The sequence below is a fragment of the Marmota flaviventris genome, chromosome 12 (genome assembly GCF_047511675.1).
Source record: "Marmota flaviventris isolate mMarFla1 chromosome 12, mMarFla1.hap1, whole genome shotgun sequence".
Lineage (NCBI taxonomy): Eukaryota > Metazoa > Chordata > Mammalia > Rodentia > Sciuridae > Marmota > Marmota flaviventris.
Window position 1 is genome coordinate 106696239 of NC_092509.1, and position 22477 is coordinate 106718715.

Here is a 22477-nt window from a genome sequence, read left to right on the forward strand (position 1 = left end):
CAGCCTGGCAGCCACTCATGTAATACCAACTGTTTGAGAGGCTGAGGCAGGAGGATCAATTTGAAGCCAGTATGGGCAACTCAGCCAGATCTTCGAAAAAATTAAAAAATAGAAAAAAAAAGGGCTGGTGATATAGGTCAGGGGTAGAGCACCCCGGGTTTAATTTCCAGTATTCCACCCCCACAAGTCATTTTTTTCACCATCCAACAAAAAAAGAAAGTAACTATGTGAGGTGATGGTTTCTACTTAGAACAAATGCACAAAGTCCTGTACAAAGACCTTAGGTGCACTGCCGTTAGTAGCAGTGAACATCGCATAAAGCAAGACAGTGGAGTCCGCTTCAGTATTTCAGTTTGTTAAAAATTATGTAATAATTTTTTAGAAGAGTGAATCAATCTTAATGGTCCTGGAAGGATGTCCAAGACGTAGTGTAGAAAAAGCAGGTGTCTTTTATTCAGGCTAAACACACGCATTTACGGCATATGTGTTAAGAACTCAAAGAAAGCTAGACAATGTGGTGCTGGCCAGCAATCCACTCGGGAGGCTGAAGCAGGAGGATCACAAGTTCGAGGACAGCCTCAACAACTCAGTGAGACCTCAAAATCTAAAATAATAAAATGGGCTGGGTATGTGGCTCAGTGGTACCGCGCCTCTGGGTTCAACCCCTACCAAAGGGGGGGGGGGGGGGGGCCGGGAAGAACTCAGAAAAAGTTCTGGACTCGGGAAACAAAACAGGACTCCCTCCAGGGCGGGAGCGAGTTGGCAGGGAAGGAGTTTCGCAGGGAAGGGGTTTCGCTCCCTGGGGCGACTCCACCAAGAGCAGGAAAAGCAAGGCGAAAGTCACCTAACTCCGGCCAGGCCACCCACCAGCCGGGCCGTTGGCCCCCGGGTGCCATTTTCCTCCCTTGCCCAGGGAAGTCGCGGGCGGACCGCGGCCACACGCCGTCCACCGGCCGGACGGCGCTCGGAGACCGGCCACAGCGCCCGCCCGAGCCGGCGCCGGGCCGTTCAGGAGGCTCGCCCGGCGCCCCGGGGTGGAGGCGGGACGTGAAACCCGACCCCGGGCGGCGGCGGCGGCGGCGGCGGCGGCAGGGGCGCTCCGGGGCTGTGGCCGCCCGGGCCGGTCGGTTGGCCGGGACGCCGACTTGCGCCGAGGGCCCGCCCGCGCCGCCCGGCTCTCCGCGGCGCGCTCAGCGCACGGGGCGCCCCGGCCGCGGGGCTCGGGAGCGACCCCGGCCCGGCGGCCCGACCCCGCCCGGCCCCGCTCACCCAGGTAGCGGCTCCGCAGCCGGGACGGGTCCTCCAGCCCCAGCGACCTCCTCCGCACGTCCCACAACAGGTGCGGGCAGGAGCCGCCCCGCGACATGGCTCCGCCGGGGCCGCGGAGCTGGGGGCACCGCCGCGGGGGAGGGGCGGCGGGACGCGGCGCGCGACTCGGCTCCCGCGCCGCTCCGGCACCGTCCGCCGCTCCGGCACCGTCCGCCGCCGGCCTCGCGCGCAGCGACTCAGACGGCCGCGGCGCCTTCGTGCCCGAAGCCCGGCCGCGCCCGGGCCGGAGCTCGCCTCATACTCTCCTGCTCAGACTACCCAGAACATCCAGAGCCCGGCGACAGTCCCCTCCCTGCCCCCTCCCGCCGGAGGCGGAGGCGGAGGCGGAGGCGGTCGCGGCTCCTCCCTCCCTCGGCTCGGGACACCGCCCCTCCTCGCCTTTCTCGCGAGATGACGCCCCCCACCCCCCCACCCCCCCGCGGGGCTGGCGGCCAGCGTTTGTGACGGCGGCCCTCACCCGAGGAAAATGAACTCAGGCCGCTCTAGCCAGATGGAAGAGGAGTAGAGAGAGAAACCGCCTGAAGTCTGTAATCTCTCGCCCACGCTTCTCGATCCAAAGGAAGCAAGAGCGTTGTGCGGTGTCATCTTTAGTGCGGGCACGGAAGGCCCGAAAAGCCCATGTTAACTGCGGGCCTCGTTCCTGAAAGCGAAGGGGCAGTGCAGCCAGACGAGCTTCACTTTCCCTTCTCTATCATGGCCGCGCGGACAGGAAGGAGAAGCCGGGGCTTCCCGTCCCGCCCGAGCCGCGGAGGGCGCCAATCGCTGCAGGCGGAGGGGCCCGCGCGTGCGCTCTGCCGGCCGGCTCTGGGCTGACTTAGCGGGGCGGTCCCCGCACCTGTTGCCATGACTCCTCCTCCGTCGCCGGGTCGCTTGCTGGAGGCGGGTGGGTTGGCGCAGAGCCCCCGCCCCTTCGCCTGCGCTGGGCGCGGGCCCTGGGAAGTTCGCCGGGCGGGCCGAGCCTGGGGAAGGGCGTCCTGGGCAGAGACGGCCGCGAGGTTCCGTGGCAGGGAACGTGAGGAGCTTTCCTCCGCCGCCAGCCGGGGACCAGGACACGGCGGCGCTCCCGCCCCACTGCCCGCGATCGCCCAGCGGCCGAGATGGCAGCCGCCGGCGCCCGTGGCCTGCGGGCCAGCTACCACCGGCTCCTGGATAAGGTGGAGATGATGCTGCCGGAGAAGCTGCGGCCGCTGTACAACCACCCGGCAGGTACGGCCCGGCCGCCGCGGCCCTCCCCGACCCTCGGAGCCCGCTGACACGCCGCGGCGGGCGGCCCGCGTCCGCGCCCGCGTCCCGCGACCTTGGCGCGCCGCCGCCGGGCACCTCTCCCGCACCGGGCCCCTCCCCGGCGGCCGCCGCTCGCGGGGGCGAGCGCCGCGCAGGTGGCCCGCGCGGGGCCCGGGGAGGCCGTGCTCCGCCACCTGCTGCGGCCGGCGGGGCGAGCCCCCGGGCCGGCGTTGGGCCAGCCTCGGCCGCCCCGAGCATCCCCGGGACCGATCTGATTGCGTTGGCGCCGCCACTTCCTAGGGTCACCTTGGGCAGAACCCCAGGTCTCAGTGCCTGGGATGTGGCGGGTGTGAGAATCACAGGTGCGTGCTCGATGGTTGGTCAATGCTCCCTAGATGTCCGCTCTCTCTGGTCCCACCGGAAAACAGTGTCCTTGTGATGATGATGATAATAATTCTGTAAGAAACTGGCAGCTCTCAATTCCTTCAGCTATTTATTCAAGACCTACAATTCGGTTATTTCCCATATAAGGGGAATTAATGATACTTGGCTGGGGACTAAAATCAGATATATTCTGAGGTCTTTTTCAAGCATAAAATTTAGCAAAGGAAAGCTTGTTTTAAATTGAGAGATGTAAGTGCTACTGAGAATGTGGGTTTTTTCCCACTTTTAGTTCTACCCATATTCGACTGTGAAGCAGCCCTCTGGAATCCTATATGGTTGCTAAATATGATTTCCATTTTGATAATGTGTTGAAATATTCCTCTGAATTATACTTTAGTTTAATCCAAAATATTATTTACTATAATACTGAATCCATTATAAAACTAATCTTTAACGAGAGGTGGTTATTGATTAGGAAGTGTATTTGGTTTGTCTTTTAGTTGTTTTTGCACTTAGACTTTTAGAATTGTGCTTGTGTTTTTTTGGCAAAGACTTTTGGGGGGTTAGGCATAATTTTGAAATGATATGGGCATTACAGAGTCAACAATTTTGATAGGATAGAGGAGGAACAATTTTAAACTACTAAAAATAATACAGAATTAGAAAGTTGTCTTTATTTCTTCTTGATGATGTAGTCTCCTGTTGATCTTTTCCAAGGTCTTGGCTTTTAGTCACATGTAATTATTGCTTAGAATTACTTATCTTTCAGAATAGATTGTTTCACCTGAACATCTTTTCAATTGGTTCAGTTATTTTAATCCATTTCAGAGTATTGGAAGGAACAAAGGCTAGAAAGACTAAGTTGAGTCTTGCCCATGTGATCTTAATCTTAAATTTCTCAACCTTTATTTTCTACTCTATAAAATGGGGATAATAATTATCACCATTTAAGTATTTTTGAGAAATGATGTAATGTCTGCAAAATATGTGTTTGCCCTTCAACTCTCAACAAAAGTTGGTTCTCATCTGAGCTTTTGAACAAGATGCAGAGTAAAGATATCTATTTCTGAAGTTATTTATGATTAAAAAGTTGAGGAAAACCAAAGTAGAAATAGAGAACCACAAAAATATGACTGCTGACTATTAGTCTTAGATAAAATCTGAGGAAACATTGGTTCTTTTTCTAAGAGTTATACAGAGTAAATATTCAAAGGTTTTAACATACTATTTTGCATATTGTTATTGAATCACCCTTTAAGCATTAGACTAAATTCCCATACGAGAAATATTTTTAATGTTATGAAAGGCTAAATATTAATTGCTGGAAATAACACATTGCTGATTCTAAATTTTTGAGATTTTTTAAAATTTTTTTGTGGTACAGGGGATTGAACCCTGCCTGCCTTGTGCTTACAAGACAAACACTCTTTCAACTGAGCTATATCCCCAGCTCTTTGAGATTTCTTTTTATCACTAACATGGATATCTAGACAAGCAACAAGAATATGTTTTTGTGTACTGGAATGTTACATGATCCAGTATCCTTAGGCCTTCATGTCTTTGCCTCTGTGTTTCTAGCACGTCATGATCTGCCTCTATAAAAAAGAATAGAATTCTGACAAAAGGTGCGACCTAGTCAGGTTCCTCAACTCGGGGATGTCACTCCCTCCCCACCACTGCCTGACTGTATGTTAAAGTATGTGGCTCCAAACTAATCACCTGTATGGCTATCCTCCGGACCTGCATGGCTATCTCCGGGTATGCTTCAGAGAATACTTGAAAGTCAGTTGCCCAGTGTTTATTAAAAGCTTAGCTGGTGCTATGGTAAGTGACGAGGAGTAGATAAAGGCAGTAGGGTAGAGTGCCATGACTGACTTTTGGTGGGTGTAAGAACAGGGACCAGATATGCACATGTGGACACGAGCTGTCTGTCTATTGCTGTGGAACCTGACTAGGTTGCACCTTTAGTCAGAATTATTATTATTATTTTTTTTTTTTAATTTTTTAATAGATGTAGATCATGATGTGCCAGGAACACAGAGGCAAATGCATGAAAGGCCTCAAAATTCTAGGATCATGTAACATTCCAGCCTTCCTACCTCAGGAGTTTGTCAGCAAGGCCATCACCAGATAAGGCCCCTAGATCTTGCACCTCTATAATTGTGAGCCCAAATAAACCTCTTTTCTTGAATATTTCATCATAGTAATTAAAATGGATTATCTACCACTAGGGGAAAAGACATTATTAGTTAAACAGATGTCATTGCTTTGCTTGTTATGTGCAAGTTACAAAATAGAGTGGATTGAGCTGATGAAACAGTAGCCCAGTCATGTTGTTAGCATTAGATAAGAACTAGCTTTTGCAAAATAAAAATGAATAATTTTTGGCAGTCAGTATCTGTGTCAAAGTCTAAGCTTTCCAGATTCTAAGGACATGTGCCTGTAGTTGGTCACATGATAGTGAACAGGTGGACTTGCACAAGACTAAGGAATTAAGGGGTGTTGCAAAGGAAGGGGAGAGGAAGAAATAGGGAAGGTTAAACAATGGATACCAGTTACATTGGATAGGAGGAAGGAGTTTGGTGGACTATAGGTAACAGTTGGGTACTGGACATCTCAAAAAAATAATAATAATACAAGAAAAGATCTTGAATGTTTTCACCATAAGTTACAAATGTTTCAGGAGATAGATATGTTTGCCCAGATTTAAACATTACACAATGTACACATGGGGGAAAACATCACATCTGCATTAATGTGTAATTTTTATGTTTCTTATATGAACTAATAATATGAAATAAAAAGGTAGCAAGTGATAGAGGAATGGTATGAAAGGTATGAGAAGAGGTAGTGGGAAGGTAATGATTTATATGGCCTCCAAAATTTTGTTTTTAAGTATGTTTTAGTTGTAGATGTACACAATATCTTCATTTATTTATTTTTTATGTGGTGCTGAGGATCGAAACCAGTGTCTCACATGTACAAGGCAGGCGCTCTACCACTGAGCCACAACCCCAGGCCCCTCCAAGGTTTTAATAAGAAATTTTTTTCACATTGGAACATAGTGAATGCCTCAGTTCAGTGTCTGGATGTGTCTGGATGTGTATGTGTCAAAATCACCTGTTCTTTCCAAGGAGGAAGCTTTCCTTGAGGAAGGAATCACATATACACATGACCTACTTTCTCAAAGTCATATAATATCTTACTAAGTAATTCTTTTCAGGTGAACAAATTAGGAAGTAAAATTTGGTTTGTCAAAGCGTGTGCATGAAAACTAGATTTGTTAATTTGTTTGAAAATTTATGTCTGTTATTATTTGTTCTGCTATTCATCCAGAGAATTTCTTAAATTCTTTTATGAAAACTTAAACTTTAAAAAACATCAATTTAATTTTAAGACAGTAAGACACAAGAGAAAAAAAACATTATAATAGTCTCTATATTGTTTATTATTCTTAAATGGCTCATAGTTTTATATATACATATAGAGGGGGGAGAGGGAGAGGATATGCTTGTATGAAGTTTCTAAATTGTCAGTTTGAGGCCTTTTCATTCCAAAAATAGAGGGGTTTTGTTTGTTTGTTTTTGATACTGGAGGTTGTACCCAGGGGCACTTTACCACTGAGGTATATCCCCAGCCTTTTTTATTTTTTATTTTGAGAACAAGGTCTTGCTAAGTTACTGAGGCTGTCCTTAAACTTTCCGTCCTCCTGCTTCAGCCTCCCTAGTCACTAGGATTAAAGGTGTACACCACCATACCCAGTTCCAAAAAGTAGAGTTTTAAGAAACAAGGTGAAATATATTGTTAATTTTTTATCTAAATGAATGAACATTAATGGGTTGGGGTTGTAGCTCAGGGGTCGAGCACTTGCCTCACATGTGTGAGGGACTCATCACCACATTAAATAAATAAATAAATAGATAGATTATAATATTGAGACTATCTACAACTAAAATATATATACATTTTAAAAAAGAATGTACATTTATATCTGATAGGGACACATTTCCTTTCATCCTGGGCTTTAAGATGACGTCATATGAGGTGATTTTTGTTTCACTCAGTTTATTTTTAGCAATTCAAATTTTCCACATAATCAAGTTGTTGCATTTATCTTAATGGATATTAACAGTTAATTTTTACTTTTACTTATCCTGATAATAAGGTGATATAAGCACTTCAAATACCATAATTATCTCATTTATTTTTATGTTCTTTTATGAGAATAACTATGACATGGTATAGAATCCAAACCCTTTTTTTTCATAGTCTATAATAATATATGTAACATTGTTGCTATTTGAGTAACATTCATTTGTAAATGCTTTGTTTTGTCAAAACTTTCTGTTTAGGCCTGTTGAAGTAAGTTGTGATGTGTTCTCACTGTGTGTCCAGTGACAGACTGATTGTTGCATGCAGATTGCTTGTTTCTGGAAAACAGCTTCTGTATCTGAATTTATTTGACTTTATTATTTACTTTTAAGGCAGAAAATAATTCATTAAGGTAAAAGTAAGTTTTCTCTGAAATTTTCAGAGAAATTATGTAAGCACACTTATGTAAGCACATTTTTTTTTTAAGAATTAAGAAAACACTATTTGTGTGTATATATAGGTATCCACCTCTGATTACTTGTTACTTGTAAGTCGTCTCTGGTATCTCAGAAAAATTAGTAACTTAGAATGTGTTATATATTTGCTACCAATGTTTTTCTGTTAGTACTTTGCACTTGTTAAACTAAGTTAGGGTTTGTTTTCATTGTTCAAAAATGCCCCTGTTGGTCCAGAGTTCTAGCCACCATCATTTCATGTTTGAAGTTTTTTTTGTTCTTGTTTGGTTTGGTAGAGGGCTGGTACATAGTTAATATTTTAAAGTAGCTTGGAGCATTGAGTAAATTAGTTACCAGGCAGACCTACTGAAAAGCTTGGCTGTTGGTTAACCCCATAGAATCAACCATTAAACTTGTAAAGAAACCAGAATCTGGGGCTGGGGATGTGGCTCAAGCGGCAGCGCGCTCGCCTGGCATGCGTGCGGCCGGGGTTCGATCCTCAGCACCACATACAAATAAAGATGTTGTGTCCGCTGAAAAAACTATAAAATAAATATTTTTTAAAATTCTCTCTCTCTCTCTCTCTCTCTCTCTCTCTCTCTCTCTCTCTCTTTCTCTAAGCTATAGCTATATAGGTATATTTATTTAAAAAAAAAAAAAAGAAAGAAAAAGTGCCACAGTCTGGCTGGGCACAATTCAGGAGCCACTTGTCAAAAGAAACGAACTTTATTTTTAGAACACACACCACACCACACAGCTCCTCAGGAAAAACCCTCAGAGCCCAACTGCCACCACCGGCTTCCCACAAGCCTCTCAAACCCCCCCCCCCCCCCCCCCCACACACACACACACACACACACACACACACTCACTCCTCCTGCTCTTGAGGCCGATTGGCTGGGTCGTGTGGGCGGAGCCAAAAAAGTCCCCCAATGAGCAGCTCCGTGGTCTGAAAGGGCCGGGAAACAGCCCAATGAGCATCACCACAGAGGAGCCAATCAGTTGGCAGCTAGAAGTTTGCTGGGGCTGCTGTGAGCCAATCATCAGCTGGCAGCTGGAAGTTTCCTGGGTCCCGATTAGGCTGTGGCTCTCAACAAAAAAGAAAAAGAAGAAACCAGAATCTGGAGACATTATCCAGGGAACAGTTTGGGGTGATAGAAGAAGAAACTTTAGTTTAATTATAGGAAGAGCAGCGCCTGCAGAGGAATCCAGAGTAGCCATGAGCACACTCAGCCAGAGGCGGCAGCAGTGTGCTGACTTACCTGAGCCCCAGCCGAGCTCCTCGCCTGAACAGGAAATAAACTTGGTATTTGCACTGTACATGATCCAGAAGTTCTGAGTGCATCAAAGAGAAATGACTGAGGTGTCATAACAGCAATTCCAGAAGCATGGCCTAGATGGAGACTTGAAGGAGTTCAATTATAGGATCAGCACATTATGGCTAGGAGAAGAGCGCCCTGTGGTCTGAGAGAGCAGACCTAGCCTTGAGTACCAGGCAGTGTCAAGGCAATCTGGGTCACACCTGAAGATGAACTATCTTGGATCCACCTCCATCCTGAACATGGTTAATCCAATGCAATTCTGTTGACAAATACATAACTGTTTGTCTACGAAGATTAGACAGCAGTCCTTGTTTTTAAGGAAGTTATTGTCGGTTAAGTAACAGATGGCATAATGATTTGATGAGAACAGAAAAATGTACAGACTACTTTAGTAGTTGAGAGAAGGAGCATTTCAGCGGAGGAGGTCTTCTGTGAGAGAAAGCTCAGATGAGTGTTTGAAAGATGGAGTTAGGTGAAAACAGGGCCGAATATTGGGAGGGGACAGTGTAGGCTGAAGTATAGTCTCAAACAGTGTGAAACTAAAAGCCTGGAGGCTGCCCACACCTGTAATCCCAGTGACTCCAGAAGCTGAGACAGGAGGAGGCTGAGGCAGGAGAATCGGAAGTTCAAAGCCAGCCTCAGCGATTTAGTGAAACCCTGACTCAGAGGAAAAAAAAAAGCGAAAAGGACTGGGGATACAGCTCAGTGGTAAAGCGCCCTGGGTTAAATCTCTAGTACCAAAAAAGTGAAACTAGTTGAGTGTTCGCCTATCTTATTAGTCTCTGGAAGCCAGAGTTTCTTAACCTTGCACCATAGACGGTTTGAACTGGATGAGCCTTTGCTGTGGCGTTGTCCCCTGCATTGTAGGATGTGTAGCAGTATCCCAGGCCTCTAACCCCTGGATGACAGCAGCAGCAGCACCTCCCCCGCCTCGGTGGTGGAATCTATACAGGAGGGCAGAATGTCCCCTGGGAACAAAATCACCCTGCCCAGATGCTCTGACCTGGTATGAAATCTAGTTAGATTAGAATTAGAAATGTACATTCTGGAAGCTGGTGCCTTTGTATGTTCTTTTAAATTCCTTTTTCATTGGTAAAAGTTTCTTTTGAAATTCCAGTCTAATAACTAAAAAGGAAAGGAATTTTTTTCCATATTTTGTTGAAGATAGAAAGTGATGTGACCAGAGTTCTAGATATGGTGGTGACAGAACCTAGGGAACTGGAGAAAGGATAAGTACAGTAAACCAGAGTTGGAGGTAGATGTTTTTCCCCCCACTCATTTGTAAGATCATCCAGCTTTAGAACTCCTTGATAGTGCCAACTCTGTCTCCAGATTCATCCCACAACTTAAGATATGGAAAATCTGAAGGTGGGCAGGATAACATGAAAATGATTACATTCCAGATATCTCAGAAAACAATGTTTAGGATTCTAGTTGTTTGTGCCCATAGAGAAGACAGGGTCTGTGCTATGATCTTCTAGTGTCAAAAAATCATTCTAAACATGGTATACAGTTCCTTTGCAGAAAAAGAGGAGAAAAGAAAATTTAGATTTCAGTAGAAGGACTTTAGAATTAAATTAAAAAATGAGCAACTTAAAAATGTATGCCAGCCTTTACATATCTATAATCACCCCTCGGTAGACACAGGGGATTACTTCCAAGACTTCATTACACATCAAAATCCAAGAATGCTCAAATCCCTTAGATAAAATAGCAGGATATTTGCATATAACCTATACAGGTCCTCCTGTGTATTTTTTCAATCATCCCTAGATTACTTACAGTGACCTACACAATCTAACTAGTAGTTATACTGTGCTGTTTTAGGCAACTAAAACAAAAATAAAAAGTCTCAAGTATTCAATACAGGTGCAGTTTTTTAAAAAATTTTCAGTCTGCTGTTTGTGAATTCATGGGTGTGGAGCTCACAGAGAAGTGTATTTTAAAAGTTGTTTGTAAGGACTGGAGACTTAGCTTAGAGGTAGAGCATCCGTTTGTATGCATGAGGCCCTGGATTCCATCCTTGTTGGGGGACAGGGGGTTACTTGTATATGTATACATGCATACACCTGTGTATTTGTATAATATATACATGTATATACTAGAGTAATAAACTCCAGTTAATATAACCTACTTTCAACTCTGCTGGCTAACTTTCCTAATTATTTAACATTAATACTCATACAAATGTGAAAGTGAGGCCAGAAGTTTTGAGAAGCCATAAATTTGATAGGTAAGTAGATACACAACTGACAGGTAAAGTACACTATAAATCCTATTATATTAAAATAACATTGAGGGGTGGGGTTGTGGCTCAGTGGTAGAGGGCTCAGCACCACATAAATGTAAAATAAAGATATTGTGTTCACCTAAAGCTTAAGAACAAATATTTTTAAAAAGTCACATTGAGTTAATGAATTTAACTGTAAGATGCTAATTCATTTGAGAGGAGTAAAAAATAGCAAGAACCATATTAAATTTGGAAGAACAGACAAAATGTGTAACATGCTAATATTTACTGCTAGAGGCTAGTTATAGTTCAGACTCTTGAAACAGCCCCTTTGGAAATGGAAAGCTCCAAATTGTTCTAGGTCCCAAACTCCCTCAGGCTGAGAATGGAAACTAAAAGACTATTCCGGCTGGAAGGCTGGAAAACTGGCTTCTTCTCTGGCCAGCAGAGCCTCGCTCCATCTACATATGTACATCTCCTGACTTTTTTTTTTTTTTCTATTAATTGTCACTCCTTCCGTAGGACCAGGGGAGAAACGATCTGGCTGCTTCCCAGTTTAATCAAATTGCATTAAATTCATTTTTCCTTTTTCCATAGTTGGCTTATTTCTAGTTGTGGGCAGGCAGATAGCCAGGATCCAGGCAGGTTCCCCAGTTTGGCTGCTGGGAATACTACCTGGGATGTGTTTCTAAAACTTCTCAATAAATAAATTTTGCAAAGAAAGCAGACTGCCCAATTTTACATTTGTCAAATGTTTCTGCTTAATGTTAAAATTAACATTGATTCAGTCAAAATGCACCCAAAACAGGTGTTGTCACTGGGCTCATTTTCATTTGGGTCCTTGCTGTTGCCAAGGTGTGAACTAGTTTGGCTTTGATGGAAGCACTTGAGAATTTAGTTTCACTGAAATGTGTTTATCTGGCTCCCAGACATGATTTTACTTCAATAGCCTTTCTGTGCTTAGGTTATTAAGAGCCACCACTATCTTTTATTTACTAACATCTCCCCAGTGCCTGGCACTCTAAGTCACACAGTGAATACTGTGGGTGAATGATTGAAGGGTGGCCCTGTCTGCAACAAACTAGACCCAGCTCTTTACCCAGCTCAGTGCTTTTTCCACTTCATTATCTTTTATTGTTTGCTTTGTTTCCAAATAATGGGTTTAAATCAGTTTTATCTAAGTGTGATCTCAGCATGTGTGAACAGAACATCATGTTATGAATGAGAGTCAGTACTATTTTGGGGGAAAGAACAAATGCATCCTCACCTGCTAGTGCTTTTGAGAAGTGTTAATTGGGAGTAGATTAAAAAGTAAAAGGTATTCTACTTGGGTGATGGCACCATTTTAGATGTGATTTTTGTGACACATAAAGGCAAATTTTTTTTGCAAAGTAGAGTATTAAGGCAGCAGTAATAACTTGTGAATATAACAGGATATTAAACTGTTTGAGTATGTTTATGAATCACTGTTCTCTTACATAAAATTCCTTAATTTGTACATTAAGACATAAATGTCTTCTGTTGATCCAGTGTGTAAGAACATACACAACATTTTCACTGCTCTGGTATGCAATGGACTTGTTATGTTTAGTTGTGTTTTAAGTTCCCCTGGACAAAGTCTCTTTCTGTCCTCTCACTGTGTCCCCTGAAGGTGAGCAGCAGTGTGTGATGTGGAGGAGTTACGTAAAGAGCAGTAGTTGCACAACAGGGGCCAGTTGCAGTCTGCTGATGAAGTGACCTGAGTTTCCTTCTAGCTCTGAAACATCATGCTCATCAAATACTGAGTTATCTTAGAAACCAGAATATTTTCAATACTTCAGGCATTTATTTAACATTTTGCACAAAGCAGGTGGGTACATGGTGACTAAAAAAATCATGGACCCTGCTATTGATGAGTTTACAGGTGGTCTCTGGTCTCTCCTCTTTCTCATGAGGACTTTAAAGTTAGGTTCACTGAGCCGGGGATATAGTGGTAGAGTGCTGACCTAGCATGTGTGAGGCCCTAAGTTCAGTCCCCAGCACTGTGAAGAAGAAAAATTAGGTTCATGGATGGTGGAATATGTAGTTTTGTTTTTGTTTTTGTTTTTGTCTTGCACTAGGGATCAAACCCTGGGGCTCTCAACCCAATGAGCTACATCCCCGATCCTTTTGATTTTTTATTTTGCAGGTCTTGCTCAGTTGCTGAGGCTGGTCTCAAACTTGAGAGGCTGGCCTCAGTCTCCCCAGCAGCTGGGATTACAGGCGTGCACTGCCACACCCAGTGAATATATAGAAATTTTGCAAAAACTCTTACTATGATATATATGGAAGGATGTCATTTATGGTTATAAATATTGATAAAATCAATGTATACACAGATATCTACTGAAGCTCATATTATAAAACTTTATTATAAATTTCATTTTCCCAACTGGAAGATTATCGTTATCATTAAGTTCCATGTTCAAGGCAAAGCTTTGGAATTAGTTTCCAAACTATTTCCATTATAACTTAGCTTGTTGTTAGTGAATCACAAAAGTATAAGTAATTGACAAAGATCAAACAAGTTTCATGACAGATTTATGCTGTGACACTGTGGTAATTTTCTAAATGTTAAATACAGAGTAATACAGAAAGCATAGTAAAAATTATTATATTGGTAAATCTTTGGGTTTTTGAAATTTGGTAATGGTTGTTAAAAGATATGTATGTGTAACATGTTTGGTTCATTCCTGAATTATTCTTCTTTATTTCAGGCCCTAGAACAGTTTTCTTCTGGGCTCCAATTATGAAATGGGTAAGTCTGAGTTTTTGCAGCATCTACTGAAAAAAAAAATTTCCTCATTATGATTTTATTAATTTGAGGTAAATTTTATGAAAATATACTTTATTATTGGTATACCTCTAACTGATTTTTTGGAAAATATTCTTGGGTGTATCTTTTACTACACAGAGGATGCCACCTACTTACATCTTTCTGAAGTTCTTAGATAACAGACCTTTTGGGAAACATATTTCCTATCAGAATATACAAGCCAGGAGTGATGATGCTTACCTGTAATCCCAGGAACTGGGAGGCTGAGGCAGGAGGAGCGGAAGTTCCAGACCAGGCTCAGTGATTTAGTAAGACCCTGTCTCAAAATAAAAAATTGAAAGGGCTAAGGATTGTGCTCAGTGATACAGTGTCTGTGGGTTCATTCTCCAGTGCCAAAAAGTAAAAAATACAATTGTGGGCCCCTAGGAACATGCAGATTCATCCTAAAGTCTTAGGACAGGGGTAAGGATATAGCATTTGAGAGGGCCTGGGTTCCATCTCCAGCTCAGCAAGAAAGACAGAAGGATCGCTTGAGCCCAGGAGTTCGAGGCCAGCCTGGGTAACATAGTGAGAACCTATTTCATCAAAAAGAGTAAAAAAATTATGACAAGGAAATCATTAACCTAGGTAGAACCCCCAAACTAACTTTTCTTATTAACATAGTAGATTGGTGGTACTGAAAGCTTACTCCTAGTCCCTGATGCTGATCCAATAACAAGGACAGAGTTTTGAGAAAAAGGAAACAGAAGGTTTTATTGATTTACTAGAAAATGAGAAAATGCAACAGACTCACATGTCAGGCAGTAATTCTAACTGCCAGGGGAAACAGAGGGCTTTAAAAAGGGAATACAAGAATACAGAACTGTATTCCAACTAACTAATGAATGTTCAACATATGTCCTTGAGAGAGCTCTTGTTCCAGTTTGTAGGTTTGGAGTTTTATTTTGTTTTGCTTGGTACTGGGGTTTGAACCCAGGGGCTCTCTACCATTAAGCTACATCCCTAGGTCTCGCTAAATTGCCCAGGCCGGCTTTGAACTTGCTGTCCTCCTGCCTCAGCCTCCCAAGTCACTGGGATTACAGGCCTTTCAGCATGCTAGGCAAGCCCTCTACCACTGAGCTATATCCCCCACCCTGGCATATGTTTTTTAATAAGTAAGAAAATACTAAAAGAAAGAATTTTACTCTAAGCCATCTCATAAGTATTTATTCTAAACCTAGTGAAGATAACCAGATGCCAGGAAAAAAGTGTGGGCTTCAGGCATTTGAAGAACATGTTTTAATTGATGAGAGTAGGGGAGCTAGCTTGAGTCTGCCAGATGTCACATGTCTGTGCTGGATTGCTGAACACAGCTCTTGTTCAATCTTCATCCAAAAAAACTGTTTTCCAAATAAGGGTTCTGGGGTTCAAAGAACAAGGTGACCACAGATGCTAATTTTAGTAGGTGACAGAGTCAGGATTGAATATCCAGGTCTGTTTGACTCCAAAGCCTTTGCTCTGAGCACTTCCATCATCTTTAAACAGAAACTGAGTCTGGTGCTTTCTGAGTGTGTTAGGGAATATCTCACATAATCCTGAAGTGAGCACTTTCTGAACCTGTGGTTCTATTACATGAGTGAAGTTCAGAATGAAGTTGACAAGGAGCACGGGAAAGATGCAGAGAAGAGCACTCCTTTATGCAGGCACATAATTTCATTCTATCATCATGTCAATCTCGCAAGGGTAGGCAATAATAATCTCATTTTACTTGTGAGGAATTTAAGATAGGTTAATGTAACCAGATCAGAGTCATACAGCTAGTAAGAAGTGGAGATTAGATTCACAGTGAGATTTTGTAAAATAATTTCTATGAGATTAGAATGATATAGAAGTAGACGGGGATTTTTTTTTTTTTAAATATGGGAAAGACAGGCATGGTAACCATGTCAACCACTTGTAGTACCAGCCAGGTTGGAGGCTGAGCCAAGAGGATCACTTGAGCCCAGCCTGAGCAGCATAATGAGACCCTGTCTCAAAAAAGAAAGAGAGGAGGGGGAGGGAGGGAGGGAGAGAGAGAGAGAAAGGAAGGGAGGGAGGGAGGGAGGGAGGGAGAGAGAGAGACAGAAAGGAAGGAAGGAAGGGAGGGAGGGAGAGAGAGAGACAGAAAGGAAGGAAGGGAGGGAGGGAGGGAGAGAGAGAGAAACAAACCATGGGAAAGGAAAATCAAGACCTTTGTGGGACACAACAATTACTAATACCTCAGGAAATAAAATGTGTGCTGGGAACATAAAAAGTCATAAACTGCTGGCTCTTTCCAAAAGAGAATGCCAGAATACCACTCAGAGTTTCCATGGACATGCTCAGTGAGCCACCCCCTGTGTTAGTCCGTTTGTATCACTGTGCCCAGAACACCGGGCAGGAACCACCCCAGAGAGGAAAACTTCATTTTGGCTCATGGTTTCAGAGGCCTGAGTCCATACACACCAACGCCATTGCTGTAGACCTGAGGTGAGGTGGAACATCATAGCAAAAGGGTGCCACGGGGGAGGGCTCTCAGTCATGGCACTGGGAAGCAGAGAGAGAAAGGAAGGGGCCTCAGGGAGCAGGCCCCAGTGACCACTGCCTTCTCCAGCCTTGCCCGCCTTCCTACAGTTAGCACCCAGTCAGGCCATTCAAACTGGGATGGACTGGTTGCGCTACAGCTTTCAATCCAGTCACTTCATCTCTGAATATTTCTGGAGTAGCACTGGAGTTTTGGGGGTAGAGGGGAACCTCATATCCAAACCACAGCATACAGTGTAATGCATGGATCCTGCAGAATAATTGAAATTGGTCCCTTTGTTCCCCTGATAGGCAGTTTTCCACCCTGCAGAAGAGGTAGAACAAATAAGGAATAGAGAAAATACACATTGGGGCCTGGAAGGAGGGTGTAGGAGGGATAAGTTTTAAAGTAGAGTCATCGCTTTCTTGAACTACTAGATTCATTAATTCAAAACAATTGGGGCTTGTTTTAAGTTTTTTTTTTTTTTTTTTTAAGAGAGAGAGAATTTTTTAATATTTATTTTTCAGTTTTCGGTGGACACAACATCTTTATTTTATTTTTATGTGGTGCTGAGGATCGAACCCAGTGCCCCGTGCATGCCAAGCGAGCGCATTACCACCTGAGCCACATCCTCAGCTCTTGTTTTAAATTTATGTATGGACTCATAAGTATTTCTGTGTTCTGTTAAGGAGCAGAACCTTTTGCTGATTTCTGTTTTTCATACAAAAGCATCCTTTAGCAATTCAGTAAAAACCTGAAATAATTTCTTAAAAACATTCTCTAATAACATACTTAGAATTTGCTTAAAATACTTCAAGAAAAATGAGAAAAAGAAGGAGGGGAGGTAAAATCTCAATAATTTTTAACTCTGGGTCTGAATTTTTCATTAATAAAAATTATTTTATTTTGTATTCTATTCTCTGCAAGAAAGTAGCTAACTAATTTTCTAGTGAGGACTTGTTATCTTCTCTGAGTGACACTGATGGTGGAACAGAGTGGGATAATTTACAAAGTCAGTATTCAAAACCTAACCGAAGAAATGACCATGTATACTTTGATATTGAATAACCTAGCAAAAAAATTAAAATCATAACAGCTTTTCTGATACTTCCACATTTAAAAAGAATAATGGGGCTGGGGTTGTGGCTCAGAGGTAGAGTGCTCACCTAGCATGTGTGAGGCCCTGGGCTTGATCCTCAGCACCACATAAAAATAAAACAAAGGTATTGTGTCCACCTTCAAACAAAAATAAATATTTTTTAAAAAACAGAATAACATTAACAGGAAATTGAAAAACATTATGCCACGCTTATTATGTCTTTTTTCTTTCTACGTGTATGTGCATTTTCAGGGGTTGGTGTGTGCTGGATTGGCTGATATGGCTAGACCTGCAGAAAAACTCAGCACAGCTCAATCTGCTGTTTTGATGGCCACAGGTAATTAAATTAATATCTTTCATATTCCATGAACAACATAAGTTATTTTGTTTTTGTTTCACATCCGTTTATTTAACAATTTAGTTTTAAAAATATATACACACTCTTAGTACTTGCAAAGGAATTTAACAGTGTTATCTATCTCTAGGAAGTCACTGCATTATGCATGGAGGGGACAGAGAAATGTAGCTAGACATAAGTAGCAACATGGGTTTTTGTTTCTCACATTTTTGTCACAAACGTATTTTTTTTTATACTCAGGAAAAAAAAATTAGAGTTAATATTCTCTTGTGCTGTAAAGGTTCCCTGTAGCATAAGAACTCGGGATCGTGGGGAACACTGGATCAGAGACCTTTTTGAAGATTAGATCAGTATTTCCTCCTTCCTCCTACATCATTGTTGCCATAGTCCTTTTGTATCTATTTACTCTAATATGAAATATTCAGATAAGTCATTGCAGCAGGAGGTATGCTTTTTAAACAAATACTTTGTTTCAATAGGGTTTATTTGGTCAAGATACTCACTTGTAATTATACCAAAAAATTGGAGTCTGTTTGCCGTTAATTTCTTCGTGGGGGCAGCAGGAGCCTCTCAGCTCTTTCGCATTTGGAGGTAAGCCTACCGACTTTCATATCTGCTTCAGAAGCTACCCAGATGGCAACATAATTTTTTTAGGATTCACATATAATGCTAGGACAGGAATGTGCCTGAAGCAGAAATTTAACATTTCTAAAAAAGTATGGTTTACAAATAAATTAAAAGCAGTTACACAGTATGTTTCCTAGCTTTTAGACCTAACTGCATTGTCTACATGGATAGCCCTTTTATACAGTCCCTTTTATTATTAAGACAGCATCTAAAGTGTGAGGCTTATAAGTAATTTCCAATGTAAATCTCTGATCATTCACATTCAGTAATATATATAAGGCAGGATTTAAGTGTATGAAGTTTTGAAAATGACATTTAGGGCAAAGTCACTGGTTTCATTGGGAAATATTTCAAAAGCCCTGGAAGTTTTTTAAGCCATTTACTCACCAGTAAACATTGTTTGTCAGTGACTGATAATATGAACAAATGTTTGCAATCAGGATCTTTTGGAAGTCTGTGTAGCACAATAGGCTTATGGGATAAGTTCCTTCTTGAGCTTAAACTATTTTCCACTTGTTGTAAGCTGGGAAGGATAGTAAGTGAAATCCAGAGTGTTATGGAGGAGAGACTCTGGCTCAATTTTCTGAATAATTAAGAAAATTAATTAAGATATTGAGAAAACAGTCCTTAGTTTCAGTAAACATAACCTGTTAACCTGTGTTTTTTAAAAAAAAATCACTTCTAGTGATTAAACTAGAACCCATTCCCAATTGATTTTATTGTTAAATGCTTACTGAGTAAGTGACAAATTCAAGTTGACCAGATTCTAATAAATTTTATGCATATGTTCACGTTTGTCATAGTCTTGTATAGCCCAAGAGTGAAAATATTCATTAAAATAATACTTTTGCACAAGAAACTATATGTCATGTAAGATGTTGAAACTTCTTGGCAGTTGGGATCTTATTATCTGCGATACAAATCAAATGCAGATGAGCCCTTGGATCACTTCTGCCTGTTCTTATCTGGTTTCTGGGAAGACTGTTGGCAACTACATAGCCACCTGACCACTGGGAAAGAGAAATGGAATATGCTTCCTATTCTCTCCTTACTATAAATTTATCTATTATTACTGATGGTTATTTTTCTTTCTCTCTTCTTTATAGATATAACCAAGAACTAAAAGCTAAAGCAATCAAATAAAAGAGTTCCTGATCACCGACCCTAGATGTGGACATAACCACTGGGACCTAGCTTATTATTTGGTTATTTTAAGGCATTGCTGGCTGTGCTGACATTTGGAAGGCACAACAAAAATCTTGCTGAAACTGGTAGCTAGTGCTTGATTCCATAGAAAATAAAGTAAATTTTAATAACAGTCTTCTCTTTACACATGACTTAGGGAACTTATCTGTGGATACTAGGAATACTTTTTCTACCATCTGTCCATAATAAACCATACTTGGTCATACATCCCATAGCCTGCGGTTTTAGTCAACAAAGTATGTATATAAAAGAACAAACAAATTGAGCAAGCTAAAAGACCACTGAAAGGCTATGTGCTCTGCTTATTTAGTTTAGGATGGTCAAGTGAAAGGAAATCGTACTGAGGAGGATGAGAAATGGGTGGTGGAGTAAGCTCACAGAATGACTTCACACTACCTGAGAACATTTTGACCTGACACGAAGAATCTGGTTTTATTTATTTATTTTGCATATTATGTGAAATTTTTGAACAACTATAGGATTTTCTTTCTTTTTTTTTTTTTTTGGTGGTGAGGGTGGTGGCCGGGGATTGAACCCAGGGGCACTCTACCACTGAGGTACATTCCCAACCCTTTTTATTTTGAGAGAGGGTCTTTCCAAGTTGCCTAGGCTGGCCTCAAACTTGTGATCCTCCTGCCTCAGCCTCCCAAGTCGCTGGGATTATGGATGTGTACCACCACACCTGGCTACAGCTACAGATTTTTAAAATAGTATTCTTATAAAGATCAGTTGAGATTTTGTTTTGTTTGGTGTTTTGGGGGGGAGAGGTGTTTTGTTGGTACAGGGAATTGAACCCAGGGTACTTTGCCACTGAGCTACATCCCCATCCCATATTTTATTTTGAGACAGAGCCTTGCTAGGTTGCCCAGGCTTACCTCAAATCCAGTGAGGTGATATTTTAACACAGCACCTGGGCCATGAAGCATGTTAGATGTGTATATTATATTCTGTAACTAATGTAACATAGCAGGAAGAGCTGAGTCAGATGGCCTGAATCTGAACCCCAGTTCTGTGATGGATGAGCTGTGGCTTGGAGCACTGAGTGCCTAGCAGAGTGTCTGGGACCCAAGGAGGCTTTCTGTGTATGTTATAACCTTCCTCCCCAAGGTGAGGAGAGACGGGCATGGATTACTCCACACTGGAATTATGCAAGTCTGTTTGATTTGGGTTTCAATTTTGGGTGGGGGGATAACTGGGGATTAAACTCAGGACCACTGAGCCACACCCCCAGCCCTGTTTTGTATTTAATTTAGAGACAGGGTCTCACTGAGTTGCTCAGCACCTCACTTTTGCTGAGACTGGCTTTGAACTCACAATCCTCCTGCCTCAGCCTCTCAAGCCACTGGGATTACAGGCGTGAGCCTCTGAGCCCGGCTTTGGCTTCAATTTTGAGTACAGAGGTTTTTTCTAAAAGTTCTAATAAAGTTGACCTTCGTTAGAACTATAGTCATATGAATAAGTAAAGCAAGTTATTTCAAAATTTGAATAAGCGAGACAAAATAACTTGATAGATTGAAAATAGGGTCTTGCACATGCTAAGCACACATTCTTGACACTTGGGTGTCCCAGCCAAAGAACTTTTTAAATTAGTGTAATATACTATGGCTGAAAATTGGCAACTAGCAGTTGAAAATCTTAAATTTTATCATCTACCCCTTCACCATAGTCTATTTTTGAGGAGGAAAAGAGAAGAGATTTTGACATAAGCAAAAGTGAAGAGGTTCTCAGCTGTCAGATCATTGCCTTTGTTTCATAAACCATACCATTAAATTCAGCTATTTGGCATATATGTGTTTCCAAGGTGAAGCATCTAGGAAAAACATGAAATGGGGCATAGAAATGAAAAATATATATGTTGAATTGATATTTTACTTCCTTTTCATGAAAACCTGCTCTTTCCTGTGATCTCCAAAGCACCCTTTGCCAGTCAAATTGTAGCATTTAGCTACAATCACAAGCAGTCCTGGTATTCCTCAAGTCATCCACAGGACTAGGGTGTAGCTCAGTCACTTGCCTGGCATGCACCAGGCCCTGGGTTTATCCCCAGCACCACAAAAAAAAAAAAAAAAAAGCATTTGAGGTGGGGAAATAGAGGTAGGGCTCTTGTCTAGCATGTATGAGTTTGATTAAAAAAAAAAAAAATGGGGAGAAAGAATATTGGGGCTGGGGTGTGGCGAGTGGTAGAGAACTTGCCTGGCATACATGAGGTCCTGGGTTCCATCCCCAGCACTGTGGGGGGAAATATTAAAAACATTGACAATTCATCTGTCATTTCTGCCCCCAAACGCTTAATCTCTCTCATTATTGAATCTTAAAATTTAAATGAGTCTAAAATGTAGCCTGTCAAAAACTCTTATTGCCTCTTGGAACTCATAATCTAATGTTTAAATACACATTTATTTTTAAAAACTCGGAAAGATTTATGTACTGGAAGTTCTACTCTGACTATAGATGCTGAACTCCATGAAACAATCTTCCACAGTGGTACAGATCACTTGATCAATTCAGTGTAGTTGAATTGAATTCTCTCACAATTTTCTAACAAGTTCTTATCTATGGCTGTATTGAATAAGTTTTGTCAATGCCAGGTCTGATAGCCATGGGTTTCAACTCACCTCTACTACATAGGACTGAGATTTCATTAACATTTGTCTCTGAGATTGTCATTTTTATTTTCTTTAGGTACTGGCTTGGACCCAAGGGTACTTTACCCCTGAGCTACATCTTCAAGATTTTTTTACTTTTGTTTTGAGACAGGGTCTCACCAAGTTGGTGCAGTTCTTACTAAATTGCTGCAGTTGGCCTCAAGCTCAAGACCCTCCTGCCTCAGTCTCCT

At 42.2% G+C, this 22477-nt stretch overlaps 2 protein-coding genes across 8 annotated transcripts in view; one reads left to right on the forward strand and one right to left on the reverse strand.

Moving 5' to 3' along the window:
* Dcaf6 (DDB1 and CUL4 associated factor 6) overlaps positions 1-1806 on the reverse strand; it is a 110952-nt gene extending 109146 nt beyond the window's left edge. For 2 of the 7 annotated variants that reach the window (XM_071600346.1, XM_071600344.1), the window contains exon 1: positions 1270-1561. In XM_071600346.1, the coding sequence (XP_071456447.1) occupies positions 1270-1366 (97 nt within the window). In that variant the 5' untranslated portion in view covers positions 1367-1561. Of the gene's footprint in view, positions 1-1269; positions 1564-1786 lie in introns of those variants that run through there. The other 5 variants (XM_071600347.1, XM_071600343.1, XM_071600345.1 and 2 more) reach the window with 5 other exon arrangements.
* Positions 1807-2211: 405 nt separating this feature from the next.
* On the forward strand, positions 2212-19848 carry Mpc2 (mitochondrial pyruvate carrier 2). The gene is made up of 5 exons (XM_027922829.2): positions 2212-2535; positions 13772-13812; positions 17703-17787; positions 18288-18399; positions 19542-19848. The coding sequence occupies exons 1-5, from the start codon at positions 2427-2429 to the stop codon at positions 19576-19578; spliced, it is 384 nt and encodes a 127-aa protein (XP_027778630.2). The 5' UTR covers positions 2212-2426; the 3' UTR covers positions 19579-19848.
* The last annotated feature ends 2629 nt before the right edge of the window (positions 19849-22477 follow it).

What these genes read in the sequence shown, in the direction of transcription:
- Mpc2 (XM_027922829.2), top strand. Translation starts at nt 2,427, where the DNA reads ATGGCAGCCGCCGGCGCCCGTGGCCTGCGGGCCAGCTACCACCGGCTC. An exon ending in GGGCTCCAATTATGAAATGG is followed by an intron (nt 13,813 to 17,702) that starts GTAAGTCTGAGT and finishes GTGCATTTTCAG; the next exon opens with GGGTTGGTGTGTGCTGGATT. An exon ending in TGCTGTTTTGATGGCCACAG is followed by an intron (nt 17,788 to 18,287) that starts GTAATTAAATTA and finishes TTGTTTCAATAG; the next exon opens with GGTTTATTTGGTCAAGATAC.